This window comes from Gigantopelta aegis, chromosome 5 (genome assembly GCF_016097555.1).
Source record: "Gigantopelta aegis isolate Gae_Host chromosome 5, Gae_host_genome, whole genome shotgun sequence".
NCBI classification, from domain to species: Eukaryota; Metazoa; Mollusca; class Gastropoda; order Neomphalida; family Peltospiridae; genus Gigantopelta; species Gigantopelta aegis.
Genome location: NC_054703.1, coordinates 25,562,970 through 25,589,937, shown reverse-complemented (window position 1 = coordinate 25,589,937; position 26,968 = coordinate 25,562,970). Strand labels below are relative to the sequence as shown.

Genomic DNA, 26,968 nt, shown 5'->3' with positions numbered 1-26,968 from the left:
TTTAGAAAACCCAACTATGGGTGGGTGGTTCACTTTATAGTTGAGTTGTGTACTGTAAGAAGTATCTACAGTCATCGACGTCGTGTTACTATATGTAACTCTTTACTCTCTTTGTAGGGAGGAGGAAATTTAATCGTAACGCCAAACGGGGTCAAGGTTAATGGTCTTCTGCAAGGCTTTCAGAACGGCCACCTTCCTAATGGACACGTGACCTCGCTCGAAGGTCATGGCCATCTCGAGGGCGTGGCCAATTGTGAGGTAATGTTCTTTTTTTTTCTGTGTGTACTGTTACTTCCATTAGGAAAATTTCATTTTGTTTTGGGGGGTATTCATTCATTCATTCGTAGCCCAGTGGTAAAGCACTCGCTCGATGTGTGGTCAGTCTGGGATCAATCCCTTTCGGTGGACTCATTGGGCTATTTCTCGATCCAGCCAGTGCACTACGACTGGTACATCAAAGGCTGTGGTATGTGCTATCCTGTCTATGGGATGGTGCATATAAAAGATCCCTTGCTGCTAATTGAAAAGAGTAGCCCATGAAGTGGCAATAGCTGCTTTCCTCTCTCAATATCTGTCTGGTCCTTAACCATATGTTTGACGCATATAACCGTAAATAAAGTGTGTTGAGTGCGTTGTTAAATAAAACATTTCTTGTTACTTCCATTAGCAATATTTAATTTTGTGTTGGAGGTATCCATTCATTCATTCATTCATTCATTTCAACTTGTTTTGTGCTTATGTCCAATTAAGGTTCAAGCATGCTATCCTGGACACACACTCATTTATCTGAGCTGTCTGTTCCAGGACAGAGGGTTAGCAGTTTATTGTTAGTGGTTAGTAAGAGAAGTCGGTGTAGTGGTCTTACACCTGCCCATCTAGTCATTAAACTTCCTCTAGGTGGGAGCCAGTACCTACCAGCCTCAAGTCTGGTGGCTTAACCACTAAACCCCTGAGGCCGGTGTGTTGGGGTATGATTTAGTTTTTTTGCTTTTTATACGATTACAGTTTTTGGGTGGGTTTTTTTTTTGTATAGGGCAGTGTAGGGGGTTTGCATAATATAAATTTTTAAAAACGTATACTGAATTACCATTACACCCCTGATGCTGATGTGTTGGGGTATGATTTTCTTTTTGGCTTTTTATACGATTGTAGTTTTGGGGTGGGTGGGGGGATTGGGGGAGAGTTATGGGTCAGAGTAGGGGGTTTGCATAATATTAATTTTTAAAACATTGTAGACTGAATGAAAATCATATTTGGTAGTTTTCAGCTCTTTAGATATCATTTCAGCTTGTCTTGTCTTTACAAAGTAACAAGGTGAGAGACCGGTATAACGTTTTCGATGGTGAGGCTTGGTAGGTACCGGGTTCGCATCCTGGTACCGGCTCCCACCCAAAGGAAGTTTAATTATATGCACCATCCCACAGACAGGATAGCACATACCACAGCCTTTGATATAGCAGCAGGGGCGGGACGTAGTCCAGTGGTAAAGCACTCACTTCATGCACTCACTTCATGTGTGGTCGGTCTAGGATCGATCCCAGTCAGTGGACTCATTGGGATATCTCTCGTTCCAGCCTGTGCACCTCGACTGGTATATCAAAAGCCATGGTATGTGCTATCCTGTCTATGGGATGGTGCATATAAAATATCCCTTGCTACTAATGGAAAGTTTACTCTCTATGACTGTCAGAATCACCAAATGTTTGACATCCAATAGCTGAAGATTAATAAATCAATGTTCTCTAGTGGTGTCGTTAAACAAATAGAAATTTATCACCTTGTGCGTTAGCTCAGCGTTAAATTTTCACGTTTATCTCCATTTCTCACAAACTATAAATTCTAGATGAATGATAATTGGTTATGGTTGCACCTATGGATAAACATCACAAAGCATGTGAAATTTTTTAGTTTAAATTTTTTTTTCTTTTCTTTTTATTATATATATTTTTTATTATTATTATTTTTAAAACATGCATTAAGAATGAATATCTATGGATGCAATTTTTAGTGATATCTAATACGTTTATGTCAGGCGAGACATTTAATGCTGCTTAATTTGTGTTTTCAAATTGGTGCCATGCTCATCTCCAACAGATGTGGTGTGTCTGTTTCTGTATGCAGGGGTGCAGAAAGTACTCGCCTGCTTGCCAAAAGCTGGTAAAAATTCTGACGGATGAGTTAAAAAATGCAACAACCAGTCCGTCGTGCGATCTGTTTTTTTCTGACTAACTGTAATTTTCCATTAAATCTGCGACAGCGCATCGGTCATGCCAGAATTTAAAACCATTCAAACAAACTGTTCAGAATGATGATGAAATATGTAATACATGTACAGCACTGACAACAGAGGATAGCGGAGATCCAAATAATCAACTGCCTATGCACAACATTCAGTCGGTCAAAGGTCAATACTACTTAGAAATGGCTTGTTAACGTTCAACTGGCCTCAGTGGCAACCAGTAATCCATAACTGGTTCAACAAAGGCCATGGTTTGTGTTATTCTGCCTGTGGGAAGCGTAAATCGGAAAGAGTAGCCCATGTAGTGGCGACAGCGGGTTTCCTCTCAAAATCTGTGTGGTCCTTAATCATAAGTCTGACACGATATAACTGTAAATAAAATGTGTTGAGTGTGTCGTTAAATCAAACATTTCTTTCTTTCTTTGTTAACGTTCAAATTATGTTGCCGGTTTTCAATAGATTGGTCTGTTAAATACTTGTGGGATGTCACTTAAATTTTGTAAATCTATATGAATGTAATGATTTGTCAATCAATTTCTGGTGGATTGGTACAAATTCTGACGGACTAGTACATTTTTTTTGGTCCTAGTCTGGCTGGCTAATGAAATATTTTCCATTTCTGCACCCCTGCATATGTGTGACATGAATCTCCAGTTGTATGCCTACAACAGCCGGATTGAGGATGTATATATTTTGTGAGCGTTTAATAGATGCCAGTATTCGAGATTAATGGTATCCCGATATCCCGGGGATACCAGAATTTTATTTTGGATACCAGACTTCAATAACCCAGTATCCCACCGGGATACCATATAATTTTTTTTTTTTTTTTTAATCTTGCGTTTTTATTTTTCGCTGAAACAATGAAAGCAGTAATTTATTGGTGAAATTAAGTCACAGTGTCGTCCAAGTTTGTTACAAGTTTTTTACGATGTTATATATGAATTTCATTTAAGTGGGATACTAAATTCTCAGGTGGGATACCAGATTTTAAAATGTTGGTATCCAACTGGGATACTGCCCAAAATTTGTAATCTCGAACACTGGATGCGTGATGTGTATACATATGTGTGATACCATGGGTGACTGGAAACAAGGGTAACATATTAATGAGTTGCAGAGAGGCTTGAAATTCAGTTTGTGAAGTGGGAAGCTATGATTTCTTCTCGAATATCTATCAGGAAGCAAATGCTAGAAATTGAGAAACAGTTTTAGAAAATTAGACTTGAAATTGGACCCATTATTGGATTTTAATTATATAATTTTTTATATTTAATGTAAATAATCATATTTATATATTTATAGAAAATAGAAATTTGACATTGGTCAAGCTTAGTAGACCAGTTTTTTATTTTAATGTGGCGAAGCATTACAATAATATAGCTAATTTTGAATTTGAATGACGTCAGTTTGCATATCCTTACAATAACCATAAATTGGGTACATTTCCATTTTAAGAATGCTGGAAAAATTCCAATGGAAAATGCTATTGAAATATGGATTTCCAATGAAATTACAGTAAGATATGCTATATTTGTTGTGTACGAAGCCAAAACAAGGTTGCGAAAAGTGACGGTCGTCGACCTTAGTAACTTTCTCAAACACTGTTACATAATGCATATTACTGCTGTGTTTTCCAGGAGCATCGCGGTCTGATTGCAGCAATGCTGGCATCTACTGACGGAAGCCAGACCGGGGACGGCAGCGAGTCTGGTGTGAACATCAGCAATATCAGCAGCCTCAGTCCCGGTGTCGAGTCACTGGAGGACATCGACCGCAGCGCGTCGGAGGACGAAGAGGATGATAACAACAGCCTGCGCGACATTGGCGTCGTCCGCGACTCACGACGCAGCTACAGGGACGTCGACATGCGCGTCATCCCCGGTGAGCCGAAATCTCGCGGTCTTGTTGGCCGCATGGACCAATTTGCCCCTCAGGAAGACGACGAAGAGACGGTTAATATTTCAGCAGATGATGGTCCATGCGGGTCGACGGGTCACCACGGCGATGAGGCATCGTTGTTGCCGTCGACGACGACAATGACATCGCGTCCTGCCCCCGCTATGAAAGCACACCAGCCAACTACCTCATTATCCGGCAGCAGACTTCCTCCTCCTACTTCATGCCGGACCCCCGGACGGAATATTGACGGAGAGGGGTCAGTCGGGTTATCGAATCGTTCGCCCGACGACAATTCGTACCATCGGCCCCCGCCACAGTCCTCGACAGCCAAGACCTCTAGGGCAGCAGTAGCAAAAGCAACAACAACAACAACAACAGCAGCAGCAGCAGCAGCAACAGCAGCATCTCGCAGCGAACCTCAGGGGAAGAAGAGCAAGGCAGATTCGTCATCTACGGGTAGTTCGGCCATTCCTCAGGGAGACAATGTGCATTCTGCATCACCCCATTCACGTTTACCTCAGGGGAACATGGCGCGCCCTGCGCCCGTGTCATCTCTAGCATCTCAGGAGCTGTGTAAAGACTTTATTTCGACGGCGGCTAGGTCAGACAAAGCGACGTCTCGGGTGACTGCCGCGCCTACTTCTGCCGCCGCAACGGGGAAAAGCTCTCAGGAACCAGCTGACGTTTCGACAATGGGAAGTTCGTCCTTACCTCACCCGATACCTCAGTTCTATCGCCAGACTTCGACGCCGAGTGCGTTTGCAGGAAGTGAAGCGGTTTCTATCGTGTAAATAACGAAAACACACACAGACAATTTTTTTTTTTTTTTTTTATTGTGACATGATTTGCAAGGACGACCTGTGTCGACTGTTAATGATATTTTTTTTTTTTTTTTTTTTTTTTTTTTTTTTTTTTTCATATATAAATATTAATGGAAGACATTGTGGGTTGTGGTTACAGAATGGTTAAAAAGACACTGCACACCACATATTGTTTACTTTTGGAGTTACGCGGGTATTATACACTTTTATATTCTCCTTTTTGATTGGTTAATAGACAGTTAACTAGCGATACCTCAAGACTTGCCAGATATTGGTTTACTGTTGCTGTAGCGATGACGTTGCCATAGCGATGACGGCGTCATTATGTTAACAGATTTATAGACGAAAGGAAAAAAATAAAATTATATCTGCCAAACGGGCAGCTTTTTGCTTAATGGTAAACTGTTTAAAAAATGGTCAAAAGTGCCACTTATTTTGTGTAATTAATGATGGAAGAAAGGGAAATGTATTTATTAACAATGCCGATAAACGGGGAAAATATCACCTTTACTTCAGGTTGGGCATGTGTGTTAAAAAAAAAAAAAAAAAAAAAAAAAACACTGCGAAAGTCACATTCTCTTTGCTTGGTTAAGAAGTGGTTTTAGCGATTTCAGTGCTCGACAAGGCATTATGGGTAAAATCCAAGGCAGCTGTTTCTGGACGTACACGCAGTTGTATGTCAGTGCAAATCTCACTCATAAGCAGCGATCTTATTATGCGATTAGTCGTACCGACTTGTCGCCTGCGATCGATTCACACTGTGAGAACACCCAAATTAGAACAACTTTAGTCTTATACCAAAAATTATGTCGGAATCGTACCGATTAAAACATGTTCTATTTCTCACGACAAATCGTAAACTCTCAGCCAGTCAAATCACATTAAAGTACAACCGTTTAGTTTTGTTACTTCCGTGGGTTTTTTTTAAATATGCTTATAAACATGTCACAATGTCTGGATTTCATGGGTCTATAAAACCTAATATTGTCCAGATGTGGTCTATAATTGTTTTGTTACATAGTGCCATCAGTGAATTGTCTGCTTTCATGTTTTCTTTACTTCAATGGAAGTTTATAGGCGATTACATTTCACACAAAATATTTTTTAAACTGATGAGCTTTGTTTGACATCATCAAATCTTATGACATGACGTCGTCAAATCTTATGACTTAGCGTCTTCCCACACACACGATTCGAGTCGCTACGACAAATCGCATATGACAAGTCAGTGCGACTAATCGCATGATGAGAACACCGCTATCTGTCTTGTCCTAGTACGCCGGAATAAAAACATGGCGTTCATACTACACGTATAACAAGGGAGATAAGTACAAAAAAAGGGAGATAAGTACATAAATGAAGACGATTATTTCAACACAGACTGGAGGCATTACTTGTGTTAGGTATTAACCCTTTCATTTCTACCGTCTAAGAGGTGTACTGTCGGTCTATTGAATCGGAGATCTTGGTAGGAATGGAAGGGTTAACGAATTTGAATTATTATATTACGTTTCTCTGTTGTTTCTCCTATAGTGGAAGGTATAGGCGCACGGATTGAGTCTTCAATCGTGGTTAAAGTGTTGTTGTGTGTGACGTCACTGTAGCACGTTGATTAATTAACAAATCATCGTCTTATTGGATGTCGGACTTTTATCAAAGCGACAAATATTTCACTTCTTTAAGTAATGCTCTTTGAAATATTATAACCAGAGAGTTTGGAAAATATGCTCCACCAGCAATTGATTAAAATAATAAATTACTCTGGTCTGAATGAACATTATAAAATATATGCCCCAGATTTGGAAGTTTATTTAACTGAACAAACAATTACAAATAAACCACACACAAAAAATGACTATAAGAACTGAAAATTTGAGTAATTCAGATTTATTCAGGGAACTCATTTCTTTTTACATAACCTTTAATAACCATGGAAATTAATGCATACTCGGAACAAAACAATCATTGTCGCAATTTTCAGAGACCTGTAAAAAAAATTGTGTTGGTTTTTAAAAAAAAAATGGTTACAGGTTTTTGACATTAAAAAGTAATTGATCACAGTTATCATGTTTCCTATACCTTCCACCTCCCCAATTGTAAATGTGTGCCGTTTCTATCTATATATAGAAAATATATGTTATTTTTTGTAAGCTGTCGCTCCAATTAAAGAGGCAGCATGTAAAATAAATATGTATAACAATGTTTCATTGCATTATAGACATCACCAGATATCATGTTTCGATTGGCATAATACACAGGGAATCATGAACGTTTAGGACAGGTGCCCAGTATTGGCAGGTACTATCAATGGCAGGCTATCTCATCCACAAAAGTCTTTTTGAGTTTTAGACTTATCGTCAGAATATACAGTTAGTCTCCTATATGAAGGCTTTAGCCAGGTGGTCACATTAGTGCATGTCCATATTGGTGAGGTGTCCTCAGTAAGAGGTAATTTTGATTGACAAAAAGTGGGTAGATTTACACAAAATGTACTGTAAATCTTCTATGCGGAGACTGGAAATTGGTGGTCACATAAGTCAGGTGCCCTCAGTAGAATCTTATCTTGATCAATGAAAGTCTTAAGTCTGATTTACCAAATCATTCAGGTGTATTGCTGTAAGTAAGCATTTTAATGATATATTTTTATGTCCAGATTCCATGCAGCAATTTGTTTTAAAAAACCCCACCCCAAATCCAAACAAAAGAATTGTGAAAAGCTATAAGACTGTTAATCTGATATTTATTTACCAAATACAAATTGATTTATTTCGCTAAATATATATTTCATATTACGTGTGTCAGGTCTTAATTTGAAACTAACATTTGAAAAGTCTTTTATTTGGTTGATTTTTCGATTTGACAGTGAACATCGTCTCAAGTCCTGAAAAAGCTCTCCAGATTTATTTGTTTTGTCTTAAGATTTTGTTTTGTCTGGATCTGGGTTATAATGATCGATATAGAGGGTAACCAGTTATTAGTTACTACATATAAGGAAGCTTGTTACTGCAGGCACATGTGCAGAAATTTATGCAGGGAGGGGTCTAGGCTATGGCGAGCAAAGTTCTGGGGGGGGGTCGAGTCGTGCTCCATCTGAAAAAATATAACAAAAAGGGAAAATTTGCTTGAGCAACGAGGATTTCAATCCCCGAAAGTGCCCCCCCTCCCTGCACAGGTGCCTGCATTGGTAGTTTTGAAATTTTATTGCCCAACTACTAACAATTCTTTCTGGTCAGGTTAGTGCTTATGTAAGTCTTGCGAGAACATAAAACTCGTTTGACTTGTGATCTATCGAGGGCGACCATTGGTTAGATTCCAACTGTACATAAAAGGAACCTTGCCATTGGTAGAGGTGAGGCTATAAAAATCTGACTTGTTATCTATCGAAGGTGGCTATTGGTTAAGATTCCAACTGTACATAAAAGGAACCTTGCCATTGGTAGAGGTGAAGCTATAAAAATCTGACTTGTTATCTATCGAAGGTGGCTATTGGTTAAGATTCCAACTGTACATAAAAGGAACCTTGCCATTGGTAGAGGTGAGGCTATAAGGTGGCTATTGGTCGAGATTCCATCTGTACATAAAAAGGAACCTTCCCATTGGTAGAGGTTAGGCTATAAAAAATCTGACTTGTGATCTATCAAAGGTGGCTATTGGTCGAGATTCCAACCACATAAAAGGAACCTTGCCATTGGTAGAGGTGTAAAGAGGAGAGTTTGGAGTTTGACATTTCATATCTGGTGATGGAGAAGGCCTGTATGAAGCAGCAGGCAGCTACGTTTGATACGGTTGCTGTAGTTTTTAACGTATTTCATGTTTATTTTTTAATATCACAGTATTTACTGATTGTACATTTTTTTTTTCTGGAATATTGCTAGAGTTGGGCCACCACTGGCATGTGGCGAAATCAGAAGTGGTCAGACGGGTTTTTTAAACCAATTTACACCATCATATGCAAAGGAATTGGAAATTTTTTCTATGCCTTTTTTTTGTTTTAAATTGATGATTTTATTGATAGTTTTGTGAAGGTTTTTGTACAGGAATTGTTTTTCAGATTTTGGCATATATAGTGCATTTCCCGGTGTATCATTGAAAAACATGTGCCTGTAAAATCCTTCCCAGAACCCGCCCCACTACCACCAAATTAATTTGTACAGATGTCAAGATAGCCACATTTAAACACTTATTATTATATATATTTTTTTATTTTTTTTTTTGTAAATTTAAACTAACTTGTTTAGATGTCATGATAGTCAAATTAAATACTTTTTTTTTTTTTTTTTTTTTTTTTTTTTTTAAATTGTAAATTTAAACTAATTCATGCAGATGTCATGATAGCCAAATTAAATAATCTGTTTTTCATCAGCCTTTTAAAAAAAAAACCTACCAAAAAAATCCCAATCCTGCAGTCCCGAAATCGTCTGACAACTTCTTGATTTCGACACGTCGCTAATGTTGGCAGTGCGTACACATGAACGTACGTTGGTGTGTCGCCGCATTGCGGGGTTTAAAATGTTTGGGTGTTACCTCATGTATGTGAAACTACCTCACTGTGGACGCGGTTCAAATCTTCTCAGGGAGCTGTATGTCACCAAACCACGAACCGCGTTCCGCTTGAATGAATTCCGGGATAAACTTCCACGTGCTGAGCCAATTCAATTTATCGGTTGTAGTTGTCAGACAGAAAAGTTTGTTTAAATTCTTTCTGGGTTCATTAATTTATTTATTTTTCATTTAAAAATTTAGTTTCTAGAAGCGGAAATGTTTTAAAATTTTATTTAAAAGAACAAATTTTTCTAGAAAAACAAAGTTCAGACTTTCCTAGAAGGAGAAATGTTGCTTGTAAATTTTATTTAAAAGAGCAGATATTTCCAGAAAAGTAATGATTAAAGTTCAGACTTTCATAGAAGGAGAAATGTTGTTTTTAAATTTTATTTAAAAGAGCAGATATTTCCAGAAAAACATGATTAAAGTTCAGATATTTCTAGAAACACAATTGATTGAAGTTCAGACTTTTCCAGCAGTAATGTTGCTTTAAAATTTATTTAAAACACCAGATTTTTCTAGAAGAACAAATGATTAAAGTTCAAACTTTCCTAGAATCAGAACTGTTGCTAGGGATTATGACTATAAAATGTTTCAATATTAATTTAAACTTTTTAGAAGAGAAATATTATCATGGTTTGTCCTTATATATATAAAAAGTTTTAAAATTCTGTTTTTTTCTAGAAGCAGAAATAATAGATTTTTATGACTTCCTAGAATCAGAAATGTTGCTAGAGATTATGACTATAAAATGTTCAAATATAAATATTGAATTTTTGTAAGCAGAAATATTGTCACGTCATGTCTATATACTATTTTAAAAAAAAAATCCAGGCTTTTCTAGAAGCATAAATAATTTAAAAAAAATTTAAATGTCTTAATTTTATTTATCAAAAACTGCTTTAATAGTAGAAAAATATATGTCTGATACGTTAAAAAACCAAAACTCTTTTGAAGTTCGAAATGGATATTGTAAACAATTTAAAAAAAAAAAAGTCTTAATTTTATTTATCAAAAAACAACTTTAATTGTAGATAATATATGTCTGTTACTTTAAAAAAAAACCCAACAAGAACTCTTTGAATTTCAGAACTGGATATTCTGAACAAATGTTTTGTTTGTTAAATGTCTTAGTGTGACCGTCTTTTTAACACTGTGGTGTGGCAAGTATTGGGTGTTGGGAGATGGGCATTGGCTCGGCACTGGACAAGCGTTATAATTTGGATTATTAATATCATATTCATAACTTGAATGGCTGGCATGCACTTATTTTACACTCTAATCCAGTTCTGTTCAAGCAATGTGGACACTTTTTATACAGGTTCCAACCTTTCCAGTAGTTGAAAATACACACCTTTTAATTTTTGTAAAATTTTAATTTAATTTTTAATTTTAACAATTTTAATTTTAATTTTTTATAGATGTATATTTTGTTTTGTTATTTTTTGTTTTTTAATTTATTTATTTAATTATTATTATTAGTTTTAATATTATTATTATTGTTATTATTAATTTTTTTTTATATATATATTTTTTTTACCGTATTATTTTTAAAAATTATTATTATTATGTTTTTGCTACAATGCTTTAGAAAGTTTAATTTGAATTCATAAAGTTGCTGTGTACAAAAAAAAGAAAAGAATTGTTAATAAGTTTGTATATAATTGTTTAGAAAAAGATAACATTTACTTCTTTTTTTTTTAAAAGAGAAGAATTTCTCTGTTTTTAGCACTGCTTAAATTAAAAAACGATTTTTTTTTTTTTTTTTTTTTTTTTTTACAGTTAGTGCAGGAACTGTGTTATTAACCACGTTGTATAGAAACCAAATAGTATTTCATTTGGCAGCTGTTAAATAAAGTTTCATAATTGTAAAACAATATAAGTACTGTAGACAATTGCATAAAGTATAATACATTTTATTATTATTATTTTTAATCATCTTTTGTATTTTATGGGTTTTTTGGTTTGTTTTCTTTTTCTTTTTGTTTGATAATCGAGATAATAACATCTTATTTTAAAAATATTTTTAATGCTGGCTGTTAAAAAACAAGAAGATTTAAAATGTGATGTTTTTTTACATACTAGAAAGGTTGGTAAAGCTATTGTTGCTTTTGGTATGTTTTAACTGTCAGGTACATGTACATGTATTTTTATAAAATAGACCATTCGAGATGGCAAACGCAGATTTCATTTTGTTTAGCAAATAGTTGTATAGTTGTCTATGTTGTATTGTTAACACAAATATTTATGCCTATATTTTTGTGTGTGTCTCTCTCGCTCGCTCTCTCTGTCTTTGTCTCTCTCTCTGTGTCTCTCTCTCTTTCTCTCTCTTGCTCCCTCTCCCCCCCCCTCTCTCTCTCTCTCTCTCTCTCTGTCCATCTCTATCTATCTCTCTGTTTTTTTGTCTCTTTCTACATGTTTCTTTCTCTCTTTTCTCTCTCTCTCTCTCTCTCTCTCTCTCTCTCTCTCTCTCTCTCTCTCTCTCTCTCTCTCTCTCTCTCTCTCTCTCTCTCTCTCTCTCTCTCTCTCTCTCAGATTTGTTAGCTCAGAAATGTAAATTGTTATTTTACCTACATTTTGCCAGATTGCTATGTCAAAAGTTTGAAATATTACCACTCGCGTAAGGTTTTTTTCTGCCGAACCTGTTGTGAATTTCTTTATATTGTTAATGACTCCTTTGTGTCTCTCTCCCTGCAAAGTTTACTGGTGGGGAAAAATATAAAATGTTACCATTAAGAAAATGTGTTTTAATTTTTAATTTTGGGTTGGGGATTTTTTACCAAATTGTTTGGTATGAAGATTTAAATTGTTATTGCTTTCATAAATCTCTCATTCCTCGAAGGTTTTTTTTTTTTTTTTTTTTTGAAGTTAATGGTCTGTTAATAAACACTTTTCCTACTAGTATAAATGTCTGTTTCTGCCAAGTTAAAACATTAAAATTGTTACTATTACTTAAAATATCTTTTATCTAGTATGAACATTTTAACTTAGTAATGCTGATGGTAAGATTAATGTTAATTTTGGACTGTCTAGTGCAGAAATTTAACTAATTACTACATACATAGATAACATTTTCCAGTATCCCACTGAAGTACTTAGTATTATTTGTTTTAGGGAAGGGGGGGGGGGGGACCAGTGGAGGGGTCAAAACTGTGAGTGCAAAAATGTGTATTTTGTATAACCCTTTTCATGTTCTTCCTGCCAAAACTGCTAATGTTAAAATTAATTTGTCATTAATTTATATATATATATATATATATATATATATATATATATATACACCACCCCCCCCCCCTCCCCCGAAAACCTCCCTCCACCTATTACTACCTTTATTTTCCGTTGTCTCTATTTTCTCTAGTTTTTATTCTTTACATTTTTCAAATAGTTTTACACTCTCCAGAGTTTGTTAAGACTTTTATTGTTAACAGGTAGCAATAATGCTTATTGCATGAGTTGATTACAGAAATACTGCAGCTGTGATTGGGCAGCTTTTGTCACTGCTGGCTGGGTATCTTGATATGATTTGGGGTTCATATTTTTAACTCTGTGTTTTTTTAACTATATAATATGCTAAAATGTTTGTACCAAGTGTAAAAATATTTATTTTTTAAAACCAGACAGATCTGATGCTATTGCTAACAATTTTTACACATTCAGGTAAAGTTGTTAATTAGTTTTAATGTTTACCTCAGAATTTTGTAACTATGTTTTTTTCTTAATGTCTTTTTTCTTAGGATCTGCAGATTGTTTTTTTATGAACCAATCACATGATTTTTAAAATTGCAGCCGTTTGATGTCTATGATGTTTTTAAGCCAATCGTGAAACATTATTAATTGGTCATGTAGTTGAATAGATTTTTAAAATGTGTGAATTGAGTAGCCATTGGTTTGTCTAGCAGTTGTTTTCAACCAATCATTGAACAGTTAACAACCTGGCCAACTGTCAACTTTTAAAAAATATTATGTAACTGATCAGCTTTTATTTTATCTAGCAGATGTGTTAAGCAAGAGGGATGAAGTATATTTTTTATCAGCTGTCAGATTTTCTGAATATATCTAATGCTACATTTCGCACTTGTTTTTATTAAAGTCTTCCCTTTTTTTTTTAAAAAGGGAAATGTCTTTTGTTTACAAAAAGAGAAAACATAAAAGAATGTCATGAAATAATTTGAGAGATAGTTACTTCCCTTTAATTTGAGATATAGTTACTTCCCTTTATATGTCAGGTCTTTACATGCACTGCGGGGACTAATTGACTAAACTGTCTCAACTTTGCGATCTCGCATTGTAATTTCAAGAGGATTTGTAAGGACAATGCGGTGTTGCTTAAGCGAGCTTAAGAGAGATTTTTAAATTAGGCCCTGGTCAGTGGATATAAACTGTAGACTTTCAAAGTGACCTTTTTTTTAACTTGAGGTCATGACATATCTTAACATGACATCAAATTATCAGAATAACTTACCCTTAAAAACAGGTGGGTTTTTTGCATGACCTGTATGCGATTTTGGGTGGATGGGGTAAGGTTGGGTGAATAATTTTTAAAATTTTATGTAAGTCATCGTATCCCATTTTAGTTTTTACACTTATTTTACCTAATTATACCTACTCCACATATATACAAACACATACTTTATGATTTTAACATTTGTTATATTTGATTTGTGGTTACAAATTCAGTTTGATTATCGCATCTATATTAGATGACTTCAGTAGGGGCAATTACAGATTAACGATACTCGAAAAAGGTTTTGGTGTCGTGGTGCAAGCACGTTTAGAAGCTACTGAAGCCAATTTGGTCTCTAAATATGAAATTGCCGTTATAATCTTTTAAAAGCAATACATTTTGCGAAAAGTTAAAAATAATGAATGTACAGTTATATATATATATATATATATATACATACATATACACACACGCACATATATTAATATGAAATTTTTATGAGCATTTATTTGAATGCTGATTCATCTGTTAACTGTCTGCCTTTCCGTGGTAGATTTAGAATTATTGAATTTTAAGAACAAGTATGTGTTATATAACTAAAACATTTTTCTTATTTATTGTAAAACTGAAGTCTTGCCTTCCAATTGGTGCCGTTTTGGAAGTTTTATCGATTTGTTAGCTTTGTGCATCCCGGTAATATTGAACTGGCAGCTAATTAGAAAAGTTCAAAACATAAAGTGTATATTTACTGAATGAAAAAGAAAGAAAAGAAGCAAATTCTTATTTATTTAAGACTTGTCTGTCTTTACCTGCCAACTCTGCACAGTTTAATTCTTTCTTCTTTCTTCTTTTTTTTCTTTTTTGTGGTTCATTTTATTGATTTTGGTGCTTTCCTTCCATTAATTGTGAACCACAGTGTCCTGGGGCCTAATTCACAAAGGTCTCTTAGGCTCTGCTAGACAACAAAGCATCCACTTTGTAAGTCTTTCAGCATTTCATTGCGAGATCGCAGAGTTGCGAGAGTTTAATGAATTAGGCCCCTGGACATGAAGTTTAGGTTGAAGATACATTGTTGGTTAGTGAGAGAGAAGGTGGTAAATTTGTGAATTGTGGGATTATGAACCCAGAACATTCTGTTTGTGGGATGCTGTATTTGAAAGATGCCTTTCTGCTAATCGGGAACAGTAGCCCATTTCTTTGTGGTGGCAGAAATGTCTATTTGTCTTGGCATTATGTAAGCACAGACCCAAATTTTTAAACACTACGACATATTTTTCACCAGTAGAGCAAAGTAAACTGTATGTATTGTTAGATACCAAACAGCCATAATATTGGTGTTTTTACACAAATTTTCTTTTCCTTCTTACCCCCCATAGTCAGGACAGGACATACCACAGCCTTTTTGTTATAGTCGTACTGTAGTGCGTCTGACTTCATGTATTCATTCCCCCCAACACTCGATGTGCGGTCGGTGTGGGATTGATCCCAGTTGATGGGGCCCATTGGGCTATTTCTCGTTCCAGCCAGTGCACCACGACTGGTATATCAAAGGCTGTGGTATTTACTACCCTGTCTGTGGGATGGTGCATATAAAAGATCCCTTGCTGCTAATCAAAAAGAGTAGCTCATGAAGTGGCGACAGTGGGTTTCCTCTCTCAATATCTGTGTGGTCCTTAACCATATACCCGACGCCATATAACCGTAAGTAAAAAATGTGTCGAGTGCGTTGTTAAATAAAATGTCTTATATATTTTTTTTTCATTCCCCGCAGAGATATTTTCTGTGTCTAGTTGGCAGGTAAATTGAAGAGTGGTTGAAATAGTTACGTTTGTATAGTTTATCATGTGCCATCAAGTCTTCTACCGCTTGGCAAATCTTGTCTGCGAGGGAAGTGAACATAAAAGCGATCTGTCTGCTAGATGCAGCGAGCATGTTTTGTGATGGCAGCTAGCGTCTTCACTCATTGCCTAAATCGAGAGTTAGAATTACGAAAGGTCTATGTTGAGCATCTAACAGCTGCCGATTGACCGCTCATAATTAGGTCGGGTCAGGTCATAGGGCTTAACGTGCACATCCATAGCAAGCTGGTGTAGCCCACACCAAACATTTTGTCAGGTCAGGTCAGGTCATAGGGCGTAATGTGCACATTCAGAGCAAGCTGGTGTAGCACACACCGAATATTTTGTCAGGTCAAGTCAGGTCATTTCATAGGGCTTAACGTGCACATTCAGAGCAAGCTGTTTGTTGCGCATGCCTGTCATGGGTGCAGTGGTTAGTGGGAGAGAAGAGGGTGTAGTGGTCTTACACCTACCCAGTGAGTCGTTAAAACGTGCTCTGAGTGGGAGCTGGTACCGGGCTGTGAACCGTGTAGCTACCAGCCTTATGTCCGATGGCCTAACCACGACACCACCGAGGCCGGTGTTACTCGTAAGAGATTTGAATCTAGACTCTGTTTTATAAACACGGGCCCTGCTCTATCCTGAATGAACAGAAGTAGAATAATGAGTACGACAGTAATCGTAGAATCTGTGCTCTTCATCTTTTTGTCCTTTATGCAATCAAATTGGCTTTCAGTGAATCAAACTGCAAGGCAAGGATAATTGTTTCAAGTACTATATGAAGTGATGTTGGCTGTATTTATTTATTGAATATTTCTGCTATGGGTTTCTACGGGTCTCTCTCGCTTACTCTTTAGGCATCACAAAACGATACGAGCGCCTCGTGCTACAATAGCCCATTGAATTGTAACTGATGAAATCATGTTTGATGTTTGTCTTGTCATTCGAGAATCGTTTATGAGACTCGTATTGTGTGGAGCCGCCTTTTGTCTTTGACGCACACGCCGACATTCTCATTCTCTCTCTCTCTCTCTCTCTCCCTCTCTCCCCCCCCCCCCCCCCCCCCCCAATTGTAAAATGAATGGCAGTTTTTGTTTTTTTAAAAACACTATGATAAAATAATCACTCCATGATCATAAAATTTCTTCTACTATTGGCTAGGAGTTACGAAGAGAAAAGACGTAAGTTCAGCCAGCCGTTTCTGACAAACGTTCGCTAGACTGGATTCTTACGCTTACACAGTATACCGAATTTACCACTTTGAGAACAGGTCAAAATAGTTCGCAAACGTTTAGTTTAAAACGGCTGGCCGAAATCATGTCTGTACAACATTGCGCAGAGTTCCGTCTGAGATTTTATACTTTGTACAAGTATAATTTATATGTACACCAAAATCACCACTTGTTCTTCAAGGCCGCATATGGTTTAAGATCTTTGATGAGCCTGAACACAGAATACGGTGACCGTTTTGTTAACACCTTAGACATGTTCAGGAGACAGAGCTCTCACGGCTGCTCGCTAGACTGGTTTTTTAAAATTATTATTGCGCCTAATGTTAAATGAATGTGATAGGATATGTTGAAAACCAGTCGTATTGTTCGCGAGCGCTGTGCCCCCTGAACACGCCTCTTGTTTCACCACTGTTTTTACCGATTCATAAGCACCTTCTTGTGCAGAGATATGTGTTTGTACACGCGATTGTGGCGAAGAAATGGGTTGATACATACCACAAGCATATTTAAAGTGTTTTCTTTTTTTTTATTGTACATGAGATGTTGACTATCTTATTTTGGATATCATTGTAAACGGGGGGGGTGGCTTTGTGCACAGTCGTTAGTAAATGTTCTGGATTTTTGTGTAATATATTGATTCATGTCTTCTGTACACCACGTGTTTGTCTTTTGTTCTATCGCATGTATTGGGGTTGGGTGGGGTGTGTGTGTGTGTGGGGGGGGTGGGTGGGTAAATAAACCAACGGTACCTGGCGCGTGATAAGAGAATTATGCAGGGGAGGGGGCTAGATTGGTGTGTAGGTGGGTGTCTAGACTGGCTATTCTAGTTTCTAGAGGGAATCAGGTGATCCCCCCCCCCCCCCCCCTCCCCTGGGCATGTAACACGAGTGTTAGCGAAACGTAGCCCAGTGGTAAAGAGCTCGCTTGATGTGTTGTCGGGAGCGAGACGTAGCCCAGTGGTAAAGAGCTCGCTTGATGTGTGGTCGGGAGCGAGACGTAGCCCAGTGGTAAAGCGCTCGCTTGATGTGTGGTCGGGAGCGAGACGTAGCCCAGTGGTAAAGCGCTCGCTTGATGTGTGGTCGGGAGCGAGACGTAGCCCAGTGGTAAAGCGCTCACTTGATGTGTGGTTGGGAGCGGAACATAGCCCAGTGGTAAAGAGCTTAGCCCAGTGGTAAACATCTTCATTAATCAAGGCTAATATTCGTTCCTCGTATTCAGCCTTGATACATGTAGTCAAGATTACTGATATCCACTACTAGCGCCCTCTGTTGGAAGAAAATTTGTAACACCGATTATGTCCGTTACACGATGACATCGCTGACCAATCACATGTGACAATCTTGAAAGCAATATAAAAAATTAAGCGCCGAAACCTTTTTTTTCAACACTGGGCTACGTCTCGCTCCCGACCACACATGAAGCGAGCTCTTTACCACTGGGCTACGTCTCGCTCCCGACCACACATCAAGCGAGCGCTTTACCACTGGGCTATGTTCCGCTCCCGACCACACATCAAGCGAGCGCTTTACCACTGGGCTACGTCTCGCTCCCGACCACACATCAAGCGAGCGCTTTACCACTGGGCTACGTCTCGCTCCCGACCACACATCAAGCGAGCTCTTTACCACTGGGCTACGTCTCGCTCCCGACCACACATCAAGCGAGCGCTTTACCACTGGGCTACTTCTCGCTCCCGACCACACCTCAAGCGAGCGCTTTACCACTCATCTTCATAAATCAAGGCTAATATTCGTTCCTCGTATTCAGCCTTGATACATGTCGTCAAGAATTCGTGCCACAAAATGCTTAAATTTCATTGGATGCGATGAGATTTGATTGCAACGAATCGCAACGCTCCTTATAGATTCCCTTGTTATTGTAAACAAAGATGGCAGCGTCAGCGTCCGTGGAAACGTGTCGTGTTTGTCACGATATGTTAAAAAAAAAGGTTTCGGCGCTTAATTTTTTATATTGCTTTCAAGATTGTCACATGTGATTGGTCAGCGATGTCATCGTGTAACGGACATAATCGGTGTTACAAATTTTCTTCCAACAGAGGGCGCTAGTAGTGGATATCAGTAATCTTGACTACATGTATCAAGGCTGAATACGAGGAACGAATATTAGCCTTGATTAATGAAGATGTTTACCACTGGGCTAAGCTCTTTACCACTGGGCTATGTTCCGCTCCCGACCACACATCAAGCGAGCGCTTTACCACTGGGCTACGTCTCGCTCCCGACCACACATCAAGCGAGCGCTTTACCACTGGGCTACGTCTCGCTCCCGACCACACATCAAGCGAGCTCTTTACCACTGGGCTACGTCTCGCTCCCGACCACACATCAAGCGAGCGCTTTACCACTGGGCTACTTCTCGCTCAGCTTAGCCCAGTGGTAAACATCTTCATTAATCAAGGCTAATATTCGTTCCTCGTATTCAGCCTTGATACATGTAGTCAAGATTACTGATATCCACTACTAGCGCCCTCTGTTGGAAGAAAATTTGTAACACCGATTATGTCCGTTACACGATGACATCGCTGACCAATCACATGTGACAATCTTGAAAGCAATATAAAAAATTAAGCGCCGAAACCTTTTTTTTTAACATATCGTGACAAACACGACACGTTTCCACGGACGCTGACGCTGCCATCTTTGTTTACAATAACAAGGGAATCTATAAGGAGCGTTGCGATTCGTTGCAATCAAATCTCATCGCATCCAATGAAATTTAAGCATTTTGTGGCACGAATTCTTGACGACATGTATCAAGGCTGAATACGAGGAACGAATATTAGCCTTGATTTATGAAGATGAGTGGTAAAGCGCTCGCTTGAGGTGTGGTCGGGAGCGAGAAGTAGCCCAGTGGTAAAGAGCTCGCTTGATGTGTGGTCGGGAGCGAGACGTAGCCCAGTGGTAAAGCGCTCGCTTGATGTGTGGTCGGGAGCGAGACGTAGCCCAGTGGTAAAGCGCTCGCTTGATGTGTGGTCGGGAGCGAGACGTAGCCCAGTGGTAAAGAGCTCGCTTGATGTGTGGTCGGGAGCGAGACGTAGCCCAGTGGTAAAGCGCTCGCTTGATGTGTGGTCGGGAGCGAGACGTAGCCCAGTGGTAAAGAGCTCGCTTCATGTGTGGTCGGGAGCGAGACGTAGCCCAGTGGTAAAGCGCTCGCTTGATGTGTGGTCGGGAACGAGACGTAGCCCAGTGGTAAAGCGCGTGGTCGGGAGCGAGACGTAGCCCAGTGGTAAAGCGCTCGCTTGATGTGTGGTCGAGAGCGAGACGTAGCCCAGTGGTAAAGCGCTCGCTTGATGTGTGGTTGGGAGCGAGACGTTGCCCATACTTTGATATACTAGTCGTGGTGCACTGGCTGTAACGAGAAATAGCCCAAATGGGCCCACCGACGGGGATCAATCCAATCGATCAAGCGAACGCTTTACCACTTGGCTACGTCCCCCCCCCCCCCCCCCCATGAAAAAGTGCACTGTTTCATTCACTGACTGGTGTGGTGTGACCCGTTTAACTGAATACTTGTCTTACAAGTTTGTTTTGTTTAACGACACCACTAGAGCGCATTCATGTGAAACATTTGGCAATTAGAGAGCAAACCCGATATATTTTTCTTTTAGTAGCAAGGGATATTTTATATGCACCATCTCGCAGACAGGTTAGCACATACCACGACCTTTGATATACCAGTCGTGGTGCACTGGCTGGAACGAACAATAGCCCGATGGGCCCACCGATGGAGATCGATTCCAAACCGACAGGAAATGTTTTATTTAACGACGCACTCAACACATTTTATTTACTGTTATATGGCGTCGGACATATCGTTAAGGACCACACAGAAATTGAGAGAGGAAACCCGCTGTATGCATGTATACACTGTACATATACATGCATACAGCGGGTTTCCTCTCTCAGTTTCTGTGTGGTCCTTAACCATATGTCCGACGCCATATTTAACGACGCACTCGACACACTTTAGTTATGGTTATATGGCGTTAGACATTTGGTTAAGGACCACACAGATATTGAGAGAGGAAACCCGCTGTCGCCACTTCATGGGCTACTCTTTTTCGATTGGCAGCAAGGGATCTTTTATATGCACCATCCCACAGACAGGGTGGTACATACCACGGCCTTTGATGTGACAGTTGTGTAGCACTGGCTGGAACGAGAAATAGACCAATCCTTACTATCATTACTACACATGATTCACCTGGGAAAATTATCTTTTTCTATTTATTTCTTTTTGCATTTATGTTACTACGGCGGACAGTGTATTGTTTACTTCTCTGCTACCTGCATGTCTACCGAGGTGCGATAAGAGTTGCTTCCCTTGATACAAAAGACTGAGTTACGTTCAGCCAGCCCGAACATTAAAACGTACTCTAGACTGGTTTATGCGCTTCACAGTAAACCAAATGGCCACATTGGAAACCAATCAAATAGTTCGCGACCGTTAGCGAAACGTTCGCTGGCTGAACTTTGGGCTGGTAATATTTCAAATTCCAAATGGCGAACTTATGGCTTTTTTTTTTTTTTTTTTTTTTTTTTTTTTTTTTATAATTATTATTATTATTATTTTTTTTAGCAGAATGACGTCACATGGACCACTCTCTTATTTATTTTTCCGGTTTAGTATTGCTATATAGGCTAATGTCCGTGTAAAAATGATTAGTGGGAGATACCTACACAAACACGTAAACAAACTGTGTTCTGGAAGACTGGCCTTTGTAAACCTAATATCTGAGGGTTGAGGGGGTCAGGATATAGTGCAGGGCGCACATTAAGTCAATACTTTTCTTAATGTACAGGGCGAGTTACTTCCTGCTATTTAGCAAATTTAAAATGGCGGGGAACGTTTTGAAGGTTGTCGTTAATAATGACGCAAATACTTCAATTGGAATTTAGCGAGTACGGTAGGTTATACTAACAGAATCAATCACCGTTGTGAGGTATAGCTATGGCAATTCCAACCCGAGGGACAAATTATTTTTTGTGTCGTCAATAATGACGCAAGTACTTCAATCGGAATTTAGCGAGTACGGTAGGTTATACTAACAGAATCAATCACCGTTGTGAGGTATAGCTATGACAATTCCAACCCGAGGGACAAATTATTTTTTGTGTCGTCAATAATGACGCAAGTACTTCAATCGGAATTTAGCGAGTACGGTAGGTTATACTAACAGAATCAATCACCGTTGTGAGGTATAGCTATGGCAATTCCAACCCGAGGGACAAATTATTTTTTGTGTCGTCAATAATGACGCAAGTACTTCAATCGGAATTTAGCGAGTACGGTAGGTTATACTAACAGAATCAATCACCGTTGTGAGGTATAGCTATGGCAATTCCAACCCGAGGGACAAATTACTTTTTGTGTCGTCAATAATGACGCAAGTACTTCAATCGGAATTTAGCGAGTACGGTAGGTTATACTAACAGAATCAATCACCGTTGTGAGGTATAGCTATGGCAATTCCAACCCGAGGGACAAATTATTTTTTGTGTCGTCAATAATGACGCAAGTACTTCAATCGGAATTTAGCGAGTACGGTAGGTTATACTAACAGAATCAATCACCGTTGTGAGGTATAGCTATGGCAATTCCAACCCGAGGGACAAATTACTTTTTGTGTCGTCAATAATGACGCAAGTACTTCAATCGGAATTTAGCGAGTACGGTAGGTTATACTAACAGAATCAATCACCGTTGTGAGGTATAGCTATGGCAATTCCAACCCGAGGGACAAATTACTTTTTGTGTCGTCAATAATGACGCAAGTACTTCAATCGGAATTTAGCGAGTACGGTAGGTTATACTAACAGAATCAATCACCGTTGTGAGGTATAGCTATGGCAATTCCAACCCGAGGGACAAATTACTTTTTGTGTCGTCAATAATGACGCAAGTACTTCAATCGGAATTTAGCGAGTACGGTAGGTTATACTAACAGAATCAATCACCGTTGTGAGGTATAGCTATGGCAATTCCAACCCGAGGGACAAATTATTTTTTGTGTCGTCAATAATGACGCAAGTACTTCAATCGGAATTTAGCGAGTACGGTAGGTTATACTAACAGAATCAATCACCGTTGTGAGGTATAGCTATGGCAATTCCAACCCGAGGGACAAATTATTTTTTGTGTCGTCAATAATGACGCAAGTACTTCAATCGGAATTTAGCGAGTACGGTAGGTTATACTAACAGAATCAATCACCGTTGTGAGGTATAGCTATGGCAATTCCAACCCGAGGGACAAATTATTTTTTGTGTCGTCAATAATGACGCAAGTACTTCAATCGGAATTTAGCGAGTACGGTAGGTTATACTAACGGAATCAATCACCGTTGTGAGGTATAGCTATGGCAATTCCAACCCGAGGGACAAATTATTTTTTGTGTCGTCAATAATGACGCAAGTACTTCAATCGGAATTTAGCGAGTACGGTAGGTTATACTAACAGAATCAATCACCGTTGTGAGGTATAGCTATGACAATTCCAACCCGAGGGACAAATTACTTTTTGTGTCGTCAATAATGACGCAAGTACTTCAATCGGAATTTAGCGAGTACGGTAGGTTATACTAACAGAATCAATCACCGTTGTGAGGTATAGCTATGGCAATTCCAACCCGAGGGACAAATTATTTTTTGTGTCGTCAATAATGACGCAAGTACTTCAATCGGAATTTAGCGAGTACGGTAGGTTATACTAACAGAATCAATCACCGTTGTGAGGTATAGCTATGGCAATTCCAACCCGAGGGACAAATTATTTTTTGTGTCGTCAATAATGACGCAAGTACTTCAATCGGAATTTAGCGAGTACGGTAGGTTATACTAACAGAATCAATCACCGTTGTGAGGTATAGCTATGACAATTCCAACCCGAGGGACAAATTACTTTTTGTGTCGTCAATAATGACGCAAGTACTTCAATCGGAATTTAGCGAGTACGGTAGGTTATACTAACAGAATCAATCACCGTTGTGAGGTATAGCTATGACAATTCCAACCCGAGGGACAAATTACTTTTTGTGTCGTCAATAATGACGCAAGTACTTCAATCGGAATTTAGCGAGTACGGTAGGTTATACTAACAGAATCAATCACCGTTGTGAGGTATAGCTATGGCAATTCCAACCCGAGGGACAAATTACTTTTTGTGTCGTCAATAATGACGCAAGTACTTCAATCGGAATTTAGCGAGTACGGTAGGTTATACTAACAGAATCAATCACCGTTGTGAGGTATAGCTATGGCAATTCCAACCCGAGGGACAAATTACTTTTTGTGAGGGCCAAGGTGATTGATTCTTTTTCTTGCCCGTACAGTTTGTTTATTGTTGAACGATTCATAAACATTTCACCTACAAACAATGAAACTTATTTAATCATACGCTGAAAAATATAGTTCAACTTATGCAACGACATAAAAATGCAACAACTTAATAATAAATATAAAGTTGAAAATATTAATTTGTTTAAATATTTTTAAAACAATGATACAACGTAAAATGGCAAAAAGAATTTTGAAAACCATGAGTCATGACGTCACGCGTATGTAGAAATCGTCTAGCCCACGGGTCAGACAGATTTATCTAGCCCTAGGGTCAGACAGATTTTTTCAGCACCGTGCAAAAGCTGGATAACCCTGTCCAGTGTGCAAGAAATGTATGGCTTGTGAGTCCATTTGTTGCACTATTTCGGTTGAGAAACGGTTGAAACATGGTGCCACAAGTTTTTAATACCAGCTATATATAGGGTAATGTAATGATCTTCGGACGTAGAAAGAACCACACTTTCTTTCTACGTCCGTTCGGACCAGTCAGGTTACAGCCCACAGATGAACCACTCGCTTGAGATGCGACGTGTTTCTGGTTCGATCCCTCACGGTGGACTAGCGGATTAAGCATCTGCGGTGCCCGTATCAAAACGGTAGTATACTATACATTCCCCGATCCCGTTTGTTTTGTTTAACGACACTACTAGAGCACATTGAATTATTAATCGTCGGCTATTGGGTGTCAAACATTTTGTAATTTTTACATATAGTCTTAGAGAGGAAACATGGGGCTGGACATAGCCCAGTGGTAAAGCGTTCGCTTGATGCGCGATCGGTCTGGGATTGATCTCCTTCAGTGGGCCCATTGGGCTATTTCTCGCTCCAGCCAGTGCACCACGACTGGCATATCAAAGGCTGTGGTATGTACTACCCTGTCTGTGGGATGGTGCATATAAAAGATCCCTTGCTGCTAATCGAAAAGAATAGTCCATATAGTGGCGAAAGCAGGTTTCCTCTCTCAATATCTGTGTGGTCCTCAACTATATGTATGGCGCCATATAACCGTAAATAAAATGTGTTGAGTGCGTCGTTAAATAAAACATTTCCTTCCTTCCTTCATTATAGATTTACATTGCAATTCATCTGTTCCGTTTTTTGACTGCAGTGCAACCCTATGCAAGCTGCATTGAACTTTTGAGTTAAAAATGGTAGCAAAATACATGACCCTTTTATTGATTTTTCTATTTCAGAGTTATAAATAAAATATCGTGAAACGGCATCGATGAATATTTTCAGAAACGGTAATATACTAGTCACAACAAGTTAAGGGTCACATGGACACTGTGTCTGAGAGGTGTAGCATTTTAGCTGTGCCAGTGGTATGGAAACGCTCTTGCAGTTAATGGATGGCGGAATGGCTCACTTGCAGGTATCTCACTACTTGTCTCATGGATATGCTATCATTCGGACATAGCAGGGCTCGACCACAGTCCAGAATGCTCAGTTTGCGATTTGGTGGCATGGTTATCCGAAGCCAGATTACTTAGAGAATAACTAACGAGCTACGAGGAATTACGGATTATCTGTACCGAGTCAATTAATGTTTTACAGCATTAATTCACGAGGGACAGATAATCCGTAATTCCTCGTAGTGAGTTGGTTATTCTCTTTATTATTCATTGTCAATCTTTAACGATTTTAAAAGTATATTTACGTTCTCGCTGCTGTAACAACTAACAAGCTCTACCAGCCATAACAATATATTCATACGCGCCGTTAACGGTGCACACCCAACAGTATCCCCCAGTCAAAATAATAAAATAAAAACACTTTTAAACATTTGTACATATATTTTGATTTTTAATTCCGTAAATGTTCGTATCGTAAAAAAATATTTGAAGTTCGTAGTAATAGTTTGACCGATGAATGGAATCATGAATGAACAAAAAGTAGTCCCGGCAGTATGTAATTGCCAATCAAATCTTGTCTTTTTAAAGCCAGCCAATCAGTGACTGTAGATTGAATTTTATTTATGCATTTGTCATACGCTTTCTACCGGCAACCAAACAAGCTGTGAGTAAAAGGCTCACGTACATTTAAATCTATTACCTACGTTTCATTACCTGATTTTGTTATAATTTTTGAAAAAGTAAGGTAAAATATGATACTTGCCTTTAACTTATCGGCCTCGGTGGCGTCGTGGTTAGGCCATCGGTCAACAGGCTGGTAGGTACTGGGTTCGGGTCCCAGTCGAGGCATGGGACTTTTAATCCAGATACCGACTCCTAACCCTGAGTGAGTGCTCCGCAAGGCTCAATGGGTAGGTGTAAAGCACTTGCACCGACCAGTGATCCATAACTGGTTCAACAAAGGCCATGGTTTGTGCTATCCTGCCTGTGGGAAGAGCAAATAAAAGATCCCTTGCTGCTAATCGGAAAGAGTAGCCCATGAAGTGGCGACAGCGGGTTTCCTCTCAAAATCGGTGTGGTCCTTAACCATATGTCTGACGCCATATAACCGTAAATAAAACGTGTTGAGTGCGTAGTTAAATAAAACATTTCTTTCTTTGCCTTTAACTTGTTGTGACTAGCATATTAGCTATGTAGAGAGAAATCAATATACACTGATGGGTTAATCACTGTCGATGGC

The 26,968-nt window shown here is 38.7% G+C and overlaps 1 protein-coding gene across 1 annotated transcript in view; it reads left to right on the top strand.

Annotated features, from left to right (window-relative positions):
• The window catches only part of LOC121373030 (protogenin B-like), a 47,130-nt gene extending 42,074 nt beyond the window's left edge, over positions 1–5,056 (top strand). Inside the window, exons 18-19 of the mRNA XM_041499473.1 lie at positions 118–258; positions 3,880–5,056. Coding sequence (XP_041355407.1) covers positions 118–258; positions 3,880–4,932 — 1,194 coding nt within the window. The 3' untranslated portion in view covers positions 4,933–5,056. The remainder of the gene's footprint in view (positions 1–117; positions 259–3,879) is intronic.
• Positions 5,057–26,968: the final 21,912 nt, after the last annotated feature.